The sequence below is a fragment of the Cucumis melo genome, chromosome 4 (genome assembly GCF_025177605.1).
Source record: "Cucumis melo cultivar AY chromosome 4, USDA_Cmelo_AY_1.0, whole genome shotgun sequence".
In the NCBI taxonomy this organism is placed as follows: Eukaryota; Viridiplantae; Streptophyta; class Magnoliopsida; order Cucurbitales; family Cucurbitaceae; genus Cucumis; species Cucumis melo.
In genome coordinates this window covers 22,520,730-22,539,244 of record NC_066860.1, presented here as the reverse complement: position 1 = coordinate 22,539,244, position 18,515 = coordinate 22,520,730, and the positions used below count along the sequence as shown (strand labels likewise).

General features: G+C 34.8%; 1 protein-coding gene across 6 annotated transcripts; it reads left to right on the top strand.

The window, feature by feature from the left end:
* Positions 1-11,662: 11,662 nt before the first annotated feature.
* LOC103502754 (putative pentatricopeptide repeat-containing protein At1g13630) lies at positions 11,663-18,085 on the top strand. Of its 6 annotated transcripts, none has more exons than XM_008466825.3 (7): positions 11,663-12,774; positions 12,942-15,100; positions 15,385-15,576; positions 15,694-15,840; positions 16,873-16,915; positions 17,212-17,288; positions 17,678-18,085. In XM_008466825.3, the coding sequence occupies exons 1-2, from the start codon at positions 12,339-12,341 to the stop codon at positions 14,990-14,992; spliced, it is 2,487 nt and encodes an 828-aa protein (XP_008465047.1). In that variant the 5' UTR covers positions 11,663-12,338; the 3' UTR covers positions 14,993-15,100; positions 15,385-15,576; positions 15,694-15,840; positions 16,873-16,915; positions 17,212-17,288; positions 17,678-18,085. The 6 variants fall into 6 exon arrangements, with proteins under 6 accessions (XP_008465047.1, XP_016903313.1, XP_016903312.1 ...); XM_017047824.2 differs by adding an exon at positions 15,231-15,303 and having other exon boundaries at positions 15,694-16,915; XM_017047823.2 differs by lacking the exon at positions 15,694-15,840.
* The last annotated feature ends 430 nt before the right edge of the window (positions 18,086-18,515 follow it).

Genomic DNA, 18,515 nt, shown 5'->3' with positions numbered 1-18,515 from the left:
GATTTGCAAGCCAAGGCAAAATTTTGTTTTGCCAAGATTTTTCATTTCAAATTCCTTTTTGAAATATTTTATTGTCTTTGAAAGCTCTTCAGGAGTTCCAATTATATTTAAATCATCAACATATACAACTATAATCGCAAATCATGATTGTGATTTCTTAATAAAAACACATGGACAGATTGGATTATTTTGATAACCTTCTTTCAATAAATATTCACTTAAGCGATTGTACCACATTTGTCCTGATTGTTTCAATTCATATAATGATTTTTGTAATTTGATTGAACATAATTCTCTAGAGTTTGAATTATATGATTCAGGTATCTTAAATCCTTCAGGGATTTTCATATAGATTTCATTTTCCAAATATCCATACAAGTATGCTGTAACTACATCCATATGACACATATCAAGATTTTCACATACAGTCAGGCTAATTAAATATCTTAATGTAATAGCATCCATCACAAGCGAATATGTTTCCTCGTAATCAATGCCTGATTTTTTAGAAAATCCTTGTGCAACAAGTCGTGTTTTATATCTAGTGACCTCATTATTTTCATTTTGTTTACGCATAAATACCCATTTAAATCCCACAGGTTTTATACCTTTAGGTGTATGAACTACAGGTCCAAAAATTTCATGTTTCGTGAGTGAGTTTAATTCTGCTTGAATGATTTCTTTCCACTTGGACCAATCCTCTCTATTACGACATTCAATTTAGGTTCATAATTCTCATTTTCATGAATGATATTATGTGCAACATTATACGCAAAAATGTTGTCCACAACTACATTAGTTTTATTTCATCTTTTTCCTGTCATGGTATAATTTATCGAGATCTCATTGTTATCTTCATATACTTGAGTCACTTCAACATTTTTACCATTAGTTGTGTCCAAGACTTTTTCTTGAATGTTTCTATTATCAATTAAGTCATTTCGACATTGGTCAATTTTTTTTCGAGGATTTTTATCCTTTGAACCCATCGGTCTACCACGCTTTTGGCGCAACGCTGATTCATTAATTGTATCAATTTGCTGAGTTGGGATTTCAATTCTAGATGAAACATTTGCAACTGGAATATATGACTTGGTCACTTTCTTAATAGCTGTAAATGCATCTGAATTTGGCTTGCTACACTTTGTAAATGAATTATCTTTTGAACTTCTAGTTCACATTGCTTCGTACGAGGATCTAAATGAGACAATGACACATTTTAGGCAATTTCATTTTTCAACTTCTTAATTCCTCCCCTTAATGTTGGAAAAATTATCTCATTAAAATGACAATCATCGAATCGTGTAGTAATGCATCCCCCGTCAGGGGTTCAAGATATTTAATAATTAATGGGGATTCAAATCTGACATATATTCCTAACCTTTTTTGAGATCCCATTTTAGTACGTTGTGGTGGGGAAATTGGAACATATACTGCACAACAAAAAATTTGCAAATGAGAAATATTTGGCTCCTGGACATAAGCTAATTGTACTGAAGAATACTTATGATAAGATGTCGATCTTATACGTAAAAGTGACGTGCAGAATAGCATGACCCCATATAGATAATGGAAGTTTTATTCTCATATGTAATGGTCTGACAATCAATTGCAAATGTTTGATAAATGATTCTGCCAAACCATTTTGTGTATGAACATGAGCTACAGGATGTTCAATATTTATCCCAATTGACATGCAATAATTATTAAATACTTGAGATGTAAATTCACCAGCATTATCAAGTCGAATGTTTTTTTATTATATAATCAGGAAACTGTGCTCTTAATTTGATTATTTGAGCAAGTAATCTTGCAAATGCAAAGTTTCGATTTGATAATAAACATACATGTGACCATCTACTTGATACGTAAATTAAAACCATGAAGTATCTAAATGGTCAACTTGGTGGATTGATGAGTCCACATATGTCACCATGAATCCGTTCCAAAAATGTAGGTGACTCAATTCCCACTTTGACTGATGATGACCTAATAATTAATTTTCCTTGAGAGCAAACAATACATAATAATTTATTGGATTGAAAAATCTTCTAGTTCTTTAGTGGACGTCCATGAGATTTTTCAATAATTCTTCTCATCATTATTGATCCACGATGACCCAATCGATCATGTCAAACAGTAAACATATTTAAATTCATGAACTTCGATTCATGGTTGCATATTCAATTACTCGTATATGAGTCACTACAAGAAAATGGAGCATTCCCGACGCAGAAAAGGACGTCGGCATAAAGAACGTTGAGAATAAGGGCTTTCCCGACGCCGTCAACAACGAGTCGGAAAAAGCGTCGGGAAAACACTCTTTCTCGACACATCACGAAGGTGTCGGCAAGTATTCGTCGGGAAAAGAGTAAATTAATTTTAAAAAACGAACTATTCCCGACACCGGGAGCAGCGTCGGGAGCGGCGTCGGGAATAGGGGTTTTTCCCGACGCAGCATCAAACGTCGGAAAAAACCGTTTAATGAGCGTCGAGAATTTCCCTTTTCTCGACGCTTTTTTGGGGGATTTCCCGACGCCACGTCATTACGTCGGGAAATCCCCTTTTAAATCGTTTTAGTTCTGTAATTTACAGAATTGAAACCGAGAGGGGAAAAGAGAGGAGACGTCGAGAGCGCCGTCGCCATTTATGTCGCCATTTCCGTCGCTCTTCCGCCGCTGTTCCGCCGCCGTCCGTCGCCGCCCTCCCTCGCTGTTGTCCCTCGCCGCCGTCTGCCACTTTAGGTAAGTTGAAAATGAAAATTTATTTAGTTTAAATTTATGTTTTAGGGTTTTTTTGATGAAAATTATTTTAGGATTTTCTTTTGGAATAGATTTTTGTTTGTTAGATGTATTTTTGTATAGAGTGTGTGTAATTTGTGGTTGAATTGAAATTTGAATGGTTTAGGGTTTAGGGTTATTTAGAAAATTGAATTGAGGGGGGATTTTATAGTTAAATGAAAATTGAATGGGGGTTGAATTGGGGGAGGGGGTTTATATTTGAATTGAAAATTGAAATTGGAGGGGGGGGAGGTTAATAGTTAAATTGAATTGGGGGGAAGGAGGTTTAAGTTAAATTGAAAATTGAAATTTGGTGGGGGAGGGGGGGATTTATAGTTGAATTGAAAATTGAAATTGGAGGGAAGGGGAATGGAGGGTTAATAGTTAAATTGAATTTGGGGGGGGGGGGGGGGGGGGAAGGAAGTTAATAGTTAAATTCAATTGGGAATGTAATATGTGTGTTAAGATTTGTTTTGGCTATCCTGCAGTTATGGTAGCTTTTTTGTTTTGAATTTGTTTATGTTTGGGATGGCTATCCTACAGTTACGGTGGCCTTTTTTGTTTTGAATTTGCTGGTTTCAAGGGGTGGTAGTAGGATAGCTTGAAGTATTTTGTTGTTAATAATTAGGTTGTGTTGGCTATCCTGCAGTTATGGTAGCCTCTGTAGTTTGGAGGGGTTTGTAGGATGCGAAGATATTTTGAAGTATTTTGTTGTTAATAATTAGGTTGTGTTGGCTATCCTGTAGTTATGGTAGCCTCTATAGTTTGAAGTTAGTTATTGAAAAATAGTGAAAATTCAGGGGAGTAAGTTATGGATGTGAGAGAGTGAGAGATGAGGACTGGCACTTCCTCTACGACGATTATATCAGCCGTGCATTCCAGGTATTTGTCATGATTAATTATGATAACAAGTTTTAATTTGTATAAGAAATAAACAATATAATTGTTTTAATGCAGGAGTAATCACTGACGAACAAGACTGCTAGACAGAAGCAGCCTTACAATCATAGTAGCGGGTCCAACTCGTTTCTACAACGACAGTATGAGCTCGCTGAAAGAAGAGGGCAGTCGGTCGATCGTGTGGAATTATTCCGGGAAACACACGTTTGAGTGGGACATTCGTGTCGTAGGCCGCCGAGGATGCGCATGTAAGTTATGCTCTTATTAATTATCCACTTTCATTATATATTTTTGCGCGTTACCTAACATAGTTTTTAAATTTGTTGCAGAATCAAATCCTGAAACTCCAATCCCAGCCTACCCCAGAGGGTAGTCAGCCACTCTCTGAGGATGAGATATGCGATCAGGTGTTGGGTAGACGACCAAGCTACTCAAAAGGCCTTGGTTGGGGACCCAAGCTGAAGGCCCACAAAACGGTGAGTGCAAGCAGTTCGTTGACATCTTGTTCGCAGTCCACAGAAAAAGAGATTGAATTACAAGCTAAACTTCATGAAGTTTTGGAACGAATTGAAGTACAAGATAGAAATCACCAAGCATTAGCTTCACAAGTGGAAAGTATGAAAAAGATGATAGAAGAACTAACTTGTGCACAACAGGGACCACCACATGATCCCTAGCTCTGCGGTACGTATATGTCTCTATTATTCTTAAGTTTTTGCAATATATGATTATGTACTAAACTTAGTTACTTTTATACCATTTTTAGGACCGAAGGTGTAGAATAACGCGTGTACGCACCTCGTTGGGAGATTTTTTCTTAATGTTTATGTTTTTTCTATTTTGAGAACTATATTTTGTTGTAGTGAACTTATTTGTATTATTTATTTTAATTCTATATTTTTAATTTGTGTTTTTATATTTCTTAATTTATTTTAATTTATATTTAATTTATCTTAATTTAATCCAAAACGTCGGGAAATTTTTTTGAGATATCCGAACATTATTGTGAATGTTTGAGCAAAATATTATAAGGAAAAAAGTAGAAATAAAATATTTAAAATATATATAAAAAGGACTTCCCGACGTAAAGAAACGTTGGGAAAAAACGTCGGAAAAGAGGTTTTCCCGATGCCAAAATATGCGTCGGGAGAGGCTTTCCCGACGCCGTACCAACACTGCCCGACGCATTTCTCCCGACGTTCTTCCTGACGTCGTTTGGTACGTCGGGATATCCTTTCCCGACGTACTTTTCATTTTCACCGACGTTTTGTGGCTCGAGAGTACCCCCTTCTCTTGTAGTGAGTATAATATAATCGAGAAGAAAAGGTAGAGATTGTTTCCAATATACGCTTTTCATGTGAAACAATAAATGTAATATAAAGATATTCTATATTATTTTTAAGGTTAGTTTCAACATGATAACCATTTTGACGTATATCTTTGAAATTCAATAAGTTTCTTTTTTACTTACTAAAGAAAAAAACATTACTAATTGTGAATTTTGTTTCACTAGACAAAATAAGGTTTGCTTTACCAAAACCTTCAATCAAGTTTGTAGAACCTGATATTGTATTGACATTTGCTTCAAACATTGTCGATGTAGAAAAATATTTTTTTACTTTTAAGTATTGTATACGTAGTTGCACTATCTGCCCGACATAAGTCTTCATTATTCATATTTGAGTCAGCCAAAATATGAGAAATGTCCATAACTCTTCATTAAAAAAAAATCGCAATAAGTCTCTTAGTAAAAAGAAAAAACTAACATTGAAATGTAAATAATGTAAATAAACTGGTAAATGTTAAATAGAGAAAACATAATGCAAATATTAGTTTTGGACATTATCATAATTAAAGGAAGTATTTGCTATTCCTTCATTAATATCATTTTTCTCTTTAGGAGACTCAAAGAAGTCCGTCACATTCAAATGGGTAATGTTGGAATGGTCAAATACATCTTCTTGATAGGCAAAGTTTACTTCTATATTCTTCTCTTTTCTTTCAATGAGGTTTGATAAAGGTCGACTAAGTGCTTGGATGTATGACAAGTACGAGTCCAATGACCATTCATACCACAACGGAAGCATTGATTTTCACAACTTTTAATTTTCTTATTTTGTGGAGTCTTCCTTCTATGATCATCATTTGTGGTTTTCTTGAAACCTAAATGATTATTACCACGTAAAGTATAATTACTTCTTCCTCTACCACAGTCACGACCTCGACTACGATTACGACCACGACCTCGACCATTAATACTATTTGAAAATACAACATTTGCTTCAAGGAATTGTGTTGCTCCAATTGGTCAAAATTCATGGTTTTTCATTAATAACTCATTATTTTGTTCAGCCACAAGAAGACATGATATAAGTTTAGAATACTTTTTAAGATCTCTTTCTAGATATTGCTGATGCAAGAGCATATTCGAGACATGAAATGTTGAAAAGGTTTTCTCTAACATATCTTCATCAGTAACTTTTTCTTCACATAGCAATAATTTCAAACAAAATTTAAATAATGCGGAATTATAATCACTTACTGATTTAAAATCTTGCAACCTTAAGTGCATCAAATCATATCGAGTTTTAGGAAGAATCACATTTTTTTGATGATCATACCTTTCTTTTAAACTTTGTCATAGTTCATAGGGATCTTTTATCGTAAGATATTCAATCTTTAGTCTCTCATGAAGATGATGTCGAAGGAAAATCATGGCTTTCGCCTTTTCTTGACTTAAATTCGTGTTTCCTTCTTTAATCGTTTCTCTAAAATTCATGGCATCCAAATGAATTTTAGCATTAAGCACCCATGATAAATAATTATCACCATTAATATCAAGAGCTAAAAATTATAATTTGATTAGACTTGACATGGTAAAACTATAACAAATAACAAAGAAACTAACTTATATTAGAAATTTAATAAACATGTCAAACATGCATTTTAAGACAACTTATATAAATATCATACTATGTACATGATACAAAAATCAATGGAACACATGTATAATAATTCAAAACATGCATGTTAACGTACAATAATTAAAATTACAAATAAAAATTACATATACATATTATGGAAAATTAACAACAATACACACCAAAAATGTTAATTTTACAACATACTTATACATAATATATTAAAACAACATACTTAGGTAAATTGATAAAAGTATTTAGATCATTAAAACAAAAGTTTTTGTAATGTATAACAGTTTTTGTATAAAATATTAAGGATATGGCAGTTTATGAAACAATTTGCAAATATAGCAAATTGATGATTTTTTAAAAATATATTCCAATATTACCCTTGTTTTAAAAAGAATCCTGGCGCGAATTTCTCCTCCTCCATTCGTCTGCGTGATTTTCTCCCTTCTTCCGCCTTACCATTCTCAAGAACGCCTTCTTCCGCACGACGCCTTCTTCCGCACGACGCCTTCTTCCGCCTCCAACGACGCCTTCTTTCGCCTCCAACGACGCCTTCTTTCGCCTCCAACGACGCCTTCTTCCGCCTCCAACCAGTCGTCATCTTCGGTCTCCAACCACAACTTCTTCCGCCTCCAACCACAACTTCTTCCGCCTCCAACCACAACTTCTTCCACCTCCAACCAGTCGTCATCTTATTGTCAATTTTTTCTTATTTTCGTTAAATCATCTGGTATGTAGTCTTTGATTTTAGTTTCGTTAAATTTCTAGATTTTTTCTTTTTAGTATTTTAATTTTTCTGTTTGTAATCTTGGATATGAATTCATCTTCTTGCAGAATTACATGTCTATCATTTTCTATTAATGATAGTGATAGACTTGTATCCTAGTGTATCACTGATAGAAGTCTATCACTAATACACTATGATACAAGTCTATCACTGATAGACACTTTGTCTTCTAGCACTAATACACTATTTTTTTTAATTCTTGCAGAATTACATGTCTATCATTTTCTATTAATGATAGTGATAGACTTGTATTCTAGTGTATCATTGATAAAAGTCTATCACTAATACACTATGATACAAGTCTATCACTGATAGACACTTTGTCTTCTAGCACTAATACACTACTTTTTTTAATTCTGCAGTAATTTGGAATTATGATTAAGCTTCCAATAGTAGTGTTTCATAGTGGACAGTGGGATGATACAAATAGTTACTTGAATTACAAGACTACAGGTGTATTGGTTGATGAGATGATGTCTTTTGAAAATTTTGTGAGTTTGATATTAAGAGAAGTTCGATTTGATGCATCTCCTTCGTGGGCGTAATATGAATACTTACTCTTTTGTTTCCAAGTATTTTTTGTCAAGTACTTTGATTTCAACTTATACTGGATCAGTTCGTCCGGTTGGGAACCATGCCAATTGAAAATCTATTGGGATTGAGAATAACATACTACCTCCAACTTTCAAGCGTCGAGCAGGACGACCGCGAAAACAAAGAATATTATCAATTGGCGAGAAGAAAAGTCACTCAAGATGCAGCCATTGTCATCGTGCTGGTCACAATCGTAGAAATTGTAAATTTCCACCATTTTTACAGTGACGTGATATTATGTTTTCTATAATAAACTTTTAGCTTTAGCATATAGAGCATTTATTTTGTATGTGTAGTAAATACTTTCTATTTGTTTGACTCAAACCGTTCAATAATAATCTACCTTTTTCTCAAGACTATAAAAGTAAAAGTGACTTTATTGTAAAGTATATCACAGATAGTTTTTATCAATAATAGATTTTATTGTGTAGATATCACCAATAGTTTCTAGCAGTGATAGAAACCAATATACAATTGAAGGAACTAAAAGGAATAATTGATGAAAGGAATAGTTCAAACCTTTCAATAATAATCTATCTTTTTTTCAAGACTATGTTGTAAAGTAGTAATATGAAGTAATCCACTATAAAGTCTATCATAGATAGTTTCTATCAATGATAGACTTTATTGTGTAGTCATCACCAATGATAGGAACCAATGTTCAACTGAAGGAATTAGAAGGGATAATTGATGAAAGGAATGATTCAATAAATACTAATCTCAATGCAAACAAAGACAGACAAAAAACTTTTTCTTCATTAATATGGTAAAATCAACTAACAACATATGAAAGTCCAATGTGAACTCTGTCACAAACATCCACAAAACAACTATTGCACTACAATATCTATCTACTAAATATTAAGAGATTTGCAATGTGAAGTCTACCACAAATATCAACAAAACTACTGCACTACAATATCCATCTACTTATAATTGAGAGATTTGCAAATCAAAACTAGGTGCTAGATCCTTTATTCTAGGAGAATGTCTTGTTGGTTTTGGAGAATCATTCTTCTTGCCTCTTATATTCTTTTATTCTTTCACATTCTCCAACACTTTCTTTGATGGTTTAGGTTGTCTCTTCGGCCTAGCTTTTTCAATATTCGTCGCTATTTCCATAATTTTCACTTTTGCCTTTTCTTGAACAACCTGAAAAATATATAATATTGAACTAGAGTTTATTTACATATATACATTAAGTCTATCATAAAACAAAAAAATGTGATTATTATAATACCTTCACTTTGTTTGATGTGTCATGCACCATTTTTGACTTATTTTCACGATGATTATCATCTTCCTCGGTTTCCTCATTATCTTCAATCTTTTGTAGATATTAATATTAGTATTGCAATGAAAAGAATTATAGAAATGGTCAATATCCTATCATTGATAGACTTTTGAATCAGAATTGAGATTTCAGAATAGTCTATCACTAATAGACTTAAATCATAGAAAGAATAGTCTATCATTGATATAATTCTACCATTGATAGACTTTTCACACACAAACATAATAGTCTTGGAAAAATTAAAAGTAAAAGAACTATTAATAATTTTACCTCTTTCTCTTTATCAACATCAGCATCAATCATTTCTAAACTTATTGGTGGAGGAGGATTCTTTTCCAAGGGCTCTTGAGATTGTTTTTCACTTTCCCATTTGTGCGAAAGTCTTTGATTTACCACTTCTGTCAGTGAAAGTAACAAACTAACAATCTCCTCTATTAATATCTTTTTTCTTATCCATCTATTAAAATTACAACAAACACATCAACCCAATGAACTAAACATCCCCCAAACATATCAGTGATACAAACATATAATAACAATCCAACACAAACAAAGTAAAACATCCTTCAAGCTGATAGAAACATATCACTGATAGAACATAAACAACATCACATAAAAATATACACTAACACACAAACCTATACACTAAACTAAAAATATACATTAAACTAAGTTATCACTGATAGACCCTAACCCTATACACTAACACACAAACCTAAAACAGATCAGCATGTTATATATTCCAACATAAACCAGTTAAACATCCTCCAAATTCATTAATCAGTGGTAGAAACTTATCACTGACAGACCCTAAGCAACATAACACACAAAATCTAAATTAGACTAGAGCTTTTACTAATTTTCCAAGTCAAACAGGCTAAACATCTTCGAAGGCTATCAGGGATTGAAACATATCAACGATAGACCCTAGGCAACAACAATGCCCGTTAAATGGTTATCTACTAACATCCCAATGCAAACAAACTAAATATCCCTCAAGACTATCAGTGATACAAATATATCACCGATAGACTCTAACCCTATACACTAACACACAAACCTAAAACAGATCTGCATGTTAAACATTTCAACATAAATAAGTTAAAACTCTAAATCAGTGATAGAAACACATCATTGATAGACACAAACTGAAAAACATAGCGTAGAACGTAGTGCGGTGGAATGAAAACAAAATAGAAGAAAATAGTACCTGCAGCGTGGCGAAAGGAAAACAAAATAGAAGAAAGTAGTAGGGCAGAACGGCACCAGCACCGGAAAACCAAATGGGAGTAGGAAGAAGTGGAAGAAAATAGAAAGAGGAGAAAAGTACCGGCACCGGAAAACCAAATGGGAGTAGGAAGAAAGTGGAAGAAAATAGGAAGAGGATGAAACGCAGACTCCACAATGTGCTTGAAATCGTCTGCACTTTCCCACTCGCGAAGAATCTGCTTGAAACGCGAAGAAAGTGGAAGAAAATATATGTAGGGGTAATTTCGTCTTTTTTATTAAAAATTGCCATATTTGCAATTTTTTATAATTTTTGCTATATCCTTAATATATTTTGGGTCAAATGCTATATACCCACTCGCCCCTTAAAACAATTACAAATTTTATACTAATAGAAAGTAAACAACTAAATTATAGACACAAATCATAAAGAATCCATAAACTATGCATAAATCTTAAAATAATTGAAATAAGAATCAAACATAAACAATCACATAGATCATAAAGAAATTAAGATGAACTAAACCATAATCTTATCATGAACTAAAAATATTTTTAACAAACAATAATCATGTAAACATAATAAGTAAAACTACAACATGCAATAGGTATAAAATATTACGTTCTCAAACATTTAAACTATGTATGATATATACATGGATTGTTTTATGCAATGTTCACAAATACCAAAAAAAAAAAAAAAAACAAACAAACTAATATTATAACCTACCTTTTGTAAATAATAAAATTATAGAGTGTCGTGTTGATAACGTGTTATAAAATAAAGAACCAAGAATCTAAATAAGAACAATCCAACAACATAAAACAAGAATAGAGAAGAGAGGAAGAAGAGAAGACTCAATTGTGGTGTGACTTAAGGCACTATACATCTCTATTTATAGAAAATATTATGTATGGGTTACATTATGGAATTCAATAGGATGAATGTTAAAAATATAGAATTGAATTAGAGTTATATGAAAATTGTAAACGTTGGTTACGGGTATCTATATTTATAAATTAGAAATTAACAATGGTATTATAGAGATTTCAATTTTTTTTTTTTTTTGTATTTTTTTTTGTTTTTTTAATGTAATATTGTAACTAATTTGACATATTTAATTAGGATTAGTATTGTAGAAAGCCCATAGAAAAATGCGGGGACGAAATAGGTCGAGTTTGAGCTCGCTTGAAGAACGGGTGAAGGAAGGGAGACGTAGGTTTAAGGAGGGTTTAATGGTCGCCGTCCTGATTCTCTTCTCCAGTCTCCCATTACTTTGAAAATTTTAACTTCGCTCCCTCTCTTCTCGCTTTGAGTTCTTCGTCTTCAAGCTTGTTTGCTCAGTTTCTCACTTCCCGAAACTACTTCGGAGAAACTACATATGTTTACCATCACACTTTCATCTTCTTCTTATCCATCAACTGCCTTTTGAAGTTTTGTAGAAGAAACTCAGCCTGTGGCCGACAAAGATCATGACATATTGAGGAAAAAAGTCACCAAGCTGATGAAACAACAGAAATTGCAGCAGGTGAATTTGATAGTCAAGGAGCACGATGATTTAAAGCCTTGGGGCCAGGAGGCTCATGTGAAGGGTTTTGTTTTTCATTTTCTGTCCATTGTCTCAATTCTGGTTCCTATTATCTTCCAGCTTGGATGCGGTTTGGTTCAGTTGTTGATGGAAACAGCCTATATTCAACCTCCAGTTGATGAGTTAGGAGATGGTCCAGTTGATATTTGCCCTGCCTTTGTCCTCTATTAAAACCCATTGGTTTGCTAAAACCGACGACAAGAAGGCAGGCTTTCTCCCAATCGTGCTCACATTTCCATGCTTAGCCGTATTCATCAGTGGAAGCCATTGCATTGGATATTCGCTTCTTCTGTCATCCTTGCTAGGCCTTCAGTTTCAGTTTCTGCCGCCAGGCTTGAACCGGCAACCGTCACTACCTCCTTCTTTCCGGATCAGAACGACTCAGTTCGTGAAATTCTCACAGGTTTGAATTCCCTTGGGTTTAGAGCCTATGTTGGTGGATGTAACTTTCGAACTGTTGTTTCTACTTTGAGTGAAACTGTAGTGGATGGCGTTCTTGATTCCTTGAGAACTCTTAAGCCTGATGTTGCTGTGGCTTTTTTCTATCTTTTAATAAACGAGTACGGATTTCGGCATTCTAGATTCTCTCAGTTTGTTGTTTCTCATATTTTGGCGGGTGAAGGACGATTCAAGGAGTTGCATTCCGTTATAAAGCATTTGATTGAGGAGCAAGGTATAGTTCTTGGACTTTCTTTTGTCATGATTGATTGGCTGATGTTAAGGGGAGCTGCTGGGAAAAGCAGACTAGTTTGGGAATTTTTTTGAATTCACTAATCCATTTTTCTTTTGTTGATCTATTTTATGTTTTTTATGTCTTTTTCCATATTTACTCTCTGCTAGGGTTGGGTTCTGCGTCTACCTTTTGTGACCTGCTCTTGAACAAATTCAGGAACTGGGATTCAAATGGTGTGGTATGGGATATGCTGGCATTTGCGTACTCTAGACATGAAATGATCCACGATGCCCTCTTTGTCTTTGCAAAGATGAAGGATCTAAATTTACAAGCTTCAGTTCCAACTTATAACTCTCTATTGCATAACTTGAGGCACACTGATATTATCTGGGATGTATATAATGAGATCAAAGTTAGTGGAGCTCCTCAGAGTGAATATACTACCTCAATACTTATACATGGTCTCTGTGAGCAATCCAAGATAGAAGATGCGATTTCATTTCTACAGGACAGCAATGAAGTAGTTGGACCTTCTACTGTGTCTATCAATACCATTATGTCAAAGTTTTGCAAAGTGGGACTGATAGATGTTGCGAGGTCATTTTTCTGTTTGTTGGTCAAGAGTGGACTTCTTCACGATTCCTTCAGTTATAATATTCTTGTTCATGGGTTATGTGTAGCAGGTTCCATGGACGAAGCTCTGGAATTCACAGATGACATGGAAAAGCATGGTGTGGAACCTGATGTAGTAACATACAACACACTTGCCAAAGGATTTCTCCTGCTTGGTTTGATGAGTGGGGCTCGTAAAGTTGTCCAGAAAATGTTGTTGCAAGGTTTAAATCCAGATATTGTGACATATACAATACTGATTTGTGGACATTGTCAGATGGGAAATATTGAGGAAGCACTGAAACTGCGGCAAGAAACTCTTTCGAGGGGGTTTAAGTTGAATATCATTTCTTACAGTGTGCTACTTAGCTGCTTGTGTAAAGTTGGACGTATAGAAGAAGCATTGACATTGTTTGATGAAATGGAAACTCTACATTTAAAACCTGATTTTATAGTATATTCAATCCTCATTCATGGTCTATGCAAGGAAGGGTTCGTACAAAGGGCTTACCAACTATATGAACAAATGTGCTTGAAGAGAATTTTTCCACACTACTTTGCTCAGCGTGCTGTACTGTTAGGTCTATTTAAGAATGGAAATATATCTGAGGCAAGAAAGTATTTTGATACTTTGAATCGCATGGATTTGATAGAGGATGTTGTATTGTATAATATTATGATTGATGGTTACGTAAGACTTGGTGATATTGCTGAGGCTATGCAGCTATATTACAACATGATTGAAAGGGGGATCACTCCTAGTGTTGTCACTTTCAACACTCTTATCAATGGATTCTGCAGAAGAGGAGACCTAATGGAGGCTCGAAAGATGTTGGATGTCATCAGGTTGAAAGGGTTGGTACCTAGTGTGGTAACTTATACTACCCTTATGAATGCGTACTGTGAAGTGGGAAACATGCAGGAAATGTTTCATTTTCTTCATGAGATGGAAGCAAACGCTGTTGTTCCAACTCATGTAACTTATACTGTACTAATCAAGGGACTTTGCAGACAAAATAAGATGCATGAATCCCTCCAGTTGCTAGAGTATATGTATGCAAAGGGTCTAGTGCCAGATCCAGTCACATATAACACTATTATCCAATGTTTTTGCAAGGGAAAAGAAATTACCAAAGCTTTCCAGCTTTATAATAAGATGTTGCTCCATAATTGTGATCCTACCCATGTAACTTATAATGTACTTATTAATGGTCTTTGTATATATGGTGATCTGAAGGATGTTGATCGAATGGTAGTTTCTATGGAGGATCGAAATATTATCTTGACAAAAGTTGCTTATATGACAATAATTCAAGCACATTGTGCAAAGGGTCAGGTCTCTAAAGCATTAGGGTACTTCAATCAAATGCTGGCTAAGAATTTTGTTATTTCCATTAGAGATTATAGTGCTGTCATTAATCGGCTTTGCAAAAGGGGTCTAATTACTGAAGCAAAGTACTTCTTTGTTATGATGCTATCTGAAGGCATAACTCCTGATCCTGAAATTTGTGAGACAGTGCTTAATGCTTTCCATCAACAGGGCGATAACAGTTCAGTGTTTGAATTCCTTGCTATGGTGGTTAAATCTGGCTTTATCTCACATTGATCCATTCCTCGATATCGTGGTTTAATATGGCTCTATTTCTCATTGATCCATCTAAGTGTTCATTTGTTCACATCATGCTGTTATAGATAAGCTGTCCTTTGGCATGAGGTACAATACTTGAACTAAATCAAAATTCAACTATGGATTTTGCCCCTAGATTCTAATTTCTATTACTGTGTGTGACCATGGCACATCAAAACTTGTTTATTATTTTTAAACTACTACTTTGACTTTCTAGGTTTCACATGGGATTTTCATAGTTAGGAAGCAGTCATTCATTTGTTTTATATCAAAGAACCTTTTAATTCAAGGTTTTTCTTCTTGCTCTTTATTTGCTTAAACCTTCAAAGAAGTTAACAATCAGTTATACGACTTGCTCGGTTATGTTGCAGGGTGTAGAGGATAAATTTCCTACTGTGGAATATATCAAACTTAATGGCATGAAGGAAAATCATCTTGATGACCCTCATGGGGCTCTCCTAGCTTGGAGGCTGCAGCTGACGATCTTACTGAGTTGGTGGTTATGACGAGTTGTGCTTTCAACTATAAGCTGGGCTTGATTTCTTGTAGCTAGTTTATCGAAGGTAAGGTATATAGCTTCCTGCTCATGGGAGATATTCTTATGTGCATGCCCCTGGCCAACTGTTGTCATTGAGGGGAAGAAATGTCTAAACATATTTCTATGTGATTTCATTGCACAGGAATTCTCCAAGCCTGTGGGCCTCACTTTTAGAACTCATATTTGTTAAATATGGCAGAGAATTGCTTCAAATCAAAACCAAATTCCGAAATACCAACCATGGATATTTCGACTGGTCGTTCAAGACAAGGAGTGGAGTTGTGAACTCGTAGGGCCCACAACGTAGTGAATTAATAAGAAATACGTTTGTATTCTTTTTTCGTTGTCGGAACCACAAACTCCTTGGACCAAATAAGGAGTGCGTTCCCCTCAATTCTTTGAACCAAACACTCCCAAGATATTTAGGGGCCGTTTGGGGCAAAGATTACCTAGTTCTATAATAACTAGCTCTTGCTACAGTAAATACTATTTAAAAGTCTCTAATGTCAAACTACTAATGCATAGTCAATACTGTTAGAACATGAATATATTTTGGACTCTGCTATCAGTTCCTTATGATTTATAAGAACATTGAAATCCTTACGTTGTTAATAGAGAAGATGTTGATAAAACTAGATACATATTTGAATTGATACAAGATTTAATTTCTAAGTTCCAGATTGCTTTGGTTATAATACCATTTTGGTTTCACTCCCCGGCACACAGAGTGTCAGTTGACTTAGGCTTATTTTAATTAAAAATTGTAGAGTTTTACTTTTACCGATTAAAAGCCAAATAGTGATGTCCTTGTCATGTGCTTAGAAGTAGAGGAAGATGGATTAGCTTATTGACCAAATTTTCCATGTCCTTCCATGAAAACTCCCATCTCTCCTTACTGCCTCCACCGCCTCTATTTTCACTGCTTTCGCTTTCATCTTCTCTGGAGAATCTCTGCTCAAAGACTCGACAATTACCTTCCCCATCTCCTTCGATTCAGGCACTGACTTTGCCCCCTATCAAACACGCACCGCAACTCCCAAATCTTCTACCAATAGCCTGGCATTGATAAATTGATCCGCCTCCATCGGCCATTCGTTTAATTTTCCATAGGTAATAGCCTCACAAAATCAGCCAGTTTGATGGACCACTCCTCTCGGATTTCCAATGGAGAAACCTTTCCGGCAACTAGGAAGCCATGTTGTAAAGCTCTACTGAATTTGTGAAATTTATGTTTCTGTGTTTTGAACTGTATACAAACTTGGACGATTGTAGTGTTTTCTGTATGTTACTGAAGAGCTGTACTTGACTTGTTGCTGATCAGGACTTCCTTGCAAGTTTTGTCTCTACAACGAGAAACTGACAAGGTAGATAAACTAAGTATTCTCTTTTCTCAGTTGATTTGACTTTTAAAATTTTAGACCGCGTGTTAAATAAGGGCAACCAGATGCATTATTGGGTGGCTTCCATCTGTTTATTACCACTTTCAGATTTTTGTTGAATACCCCACAAAAATATTGCATGTCTGTGTCGTCTCTAGACGCTTCAAATTTATTAACTTGCTTTGGAAGGGCCATAGTCAATACTGCATGTCTGTAGGAAGTAGTCAGACTGTGTTGCATGATGTGTTTACTAGCCAGTTAACTTTTATTATTTTCTGTAGGTCATGGCTAGACGTCAGAGAACAGCATTTCCCTCAATGGTTCTCATATGATGATGACTGCTATTGCCTGCAAAAGGGTAGGCCTAAAGTTTGCAGGTTAACTTCATTTTTTTCCTTTGTTTCCCAACTGGGTCCTTTTATCTTAGCAAACTCAGTTAATTCCAATGTTCAATCGTGATCATATCTCCTCTTACGATGTTCCATTAGAGGAGTCCATGATTCATATTGACCCATGCATGTGATGTCGATGAAATGAATAGAATACTTAGGGAGTAGTTCGTTGAGCTATATGAGGCTCCTATTCTGGAGAATTTAAGTATCTCTCCCCACCTGTACTTGATCAAACTAAACTATCTTGGTTGTGGAGGGAAGCGAATTTCTTCTTTTGATCAACAGAATTATATTCTAGTTGTCTTTTCTGTACTGGAATTTCTTTCCTTTAAAACTCAGTGGTTTTTCCCCACAGTTATGGAGAACTTCCAAAAGTCTTTCCCCACATAAAAATTTCCTCCCTTACCTGATGGGGGATAATTCGATCTCAAAGATGTTCTGCAGCCTCCCTATTTCATCAACTAGTGCAACCTAAAAATGCTTCAGTTGGATGCTCTTCTCGTACGTGCTACGTCAATGGCTAATCAGATTTATGAAATGCTAGTAATACGCAATTCACTGAAATCAGTCTTTGGCTAGTAAAGTTTGCCTCTTGAAGGAGACAAGTGTGACCTGGCGTCAAACCGGTTAAGGTCAGTGCTGTCTTGATACTTGTACATATACTTCAGATTTTGGTACTCTACATCTTGGAACTTGGAAGTTTATTTGCTTTCCACTAATTAGACCTTGAAAGACTTGTGATGGATAAAGAAAATGTTGCATTTGGGAGGGGGCTTTTTTGGTTACTGTGTTTTATATTATTGATTCATTCACTATTTCAAGGGATAAAGTATAATATCTACTTCTGTTAGGGTTAAAATATGGAATATTCATCACCACTTTGGCAGATTATCTCAAAGTTTTGGATAATGCTATTTTGATTTTAGTCCCTCACAGATTAGATTGCAAGAAGAATTTTATCCAAGAAGATCTAGTGACTTAACAAAAACTTCAAAAAAAAAAAGTCAAATTGTTGTAGGAATGAACCAGATCTCATCTACCTAAAAGCTAATCAAATTCAAAAGTTATTTAAGTTGAAATTTAAATATAACCTACTTTTCAAAAGTAAGTTTTTTTTTTTTCTTAACAAATTTGTTGCAAATATAACCATTAGGTATGTATATATAACAAAATTTTAAGAATTTGAGTTGATC

Excerpts from the sequence above, each read along its gene's own strand:
- LOC103502754 (XM_017047823.2), top strand. The coding sequence starts at position 12,339 with ATGCTTAGCCGTATTCATCAGTGGAAGCCATTGCATTGGATATTCGCT. Across the intron at positions 12,775-12,941 it reads GCATTTGATTGAGGAGCAAG|GGTTGGGTTCTGCGTCTACC; the intron begins GTATAGTTCTTG and ends ACTCTCTGCTAG.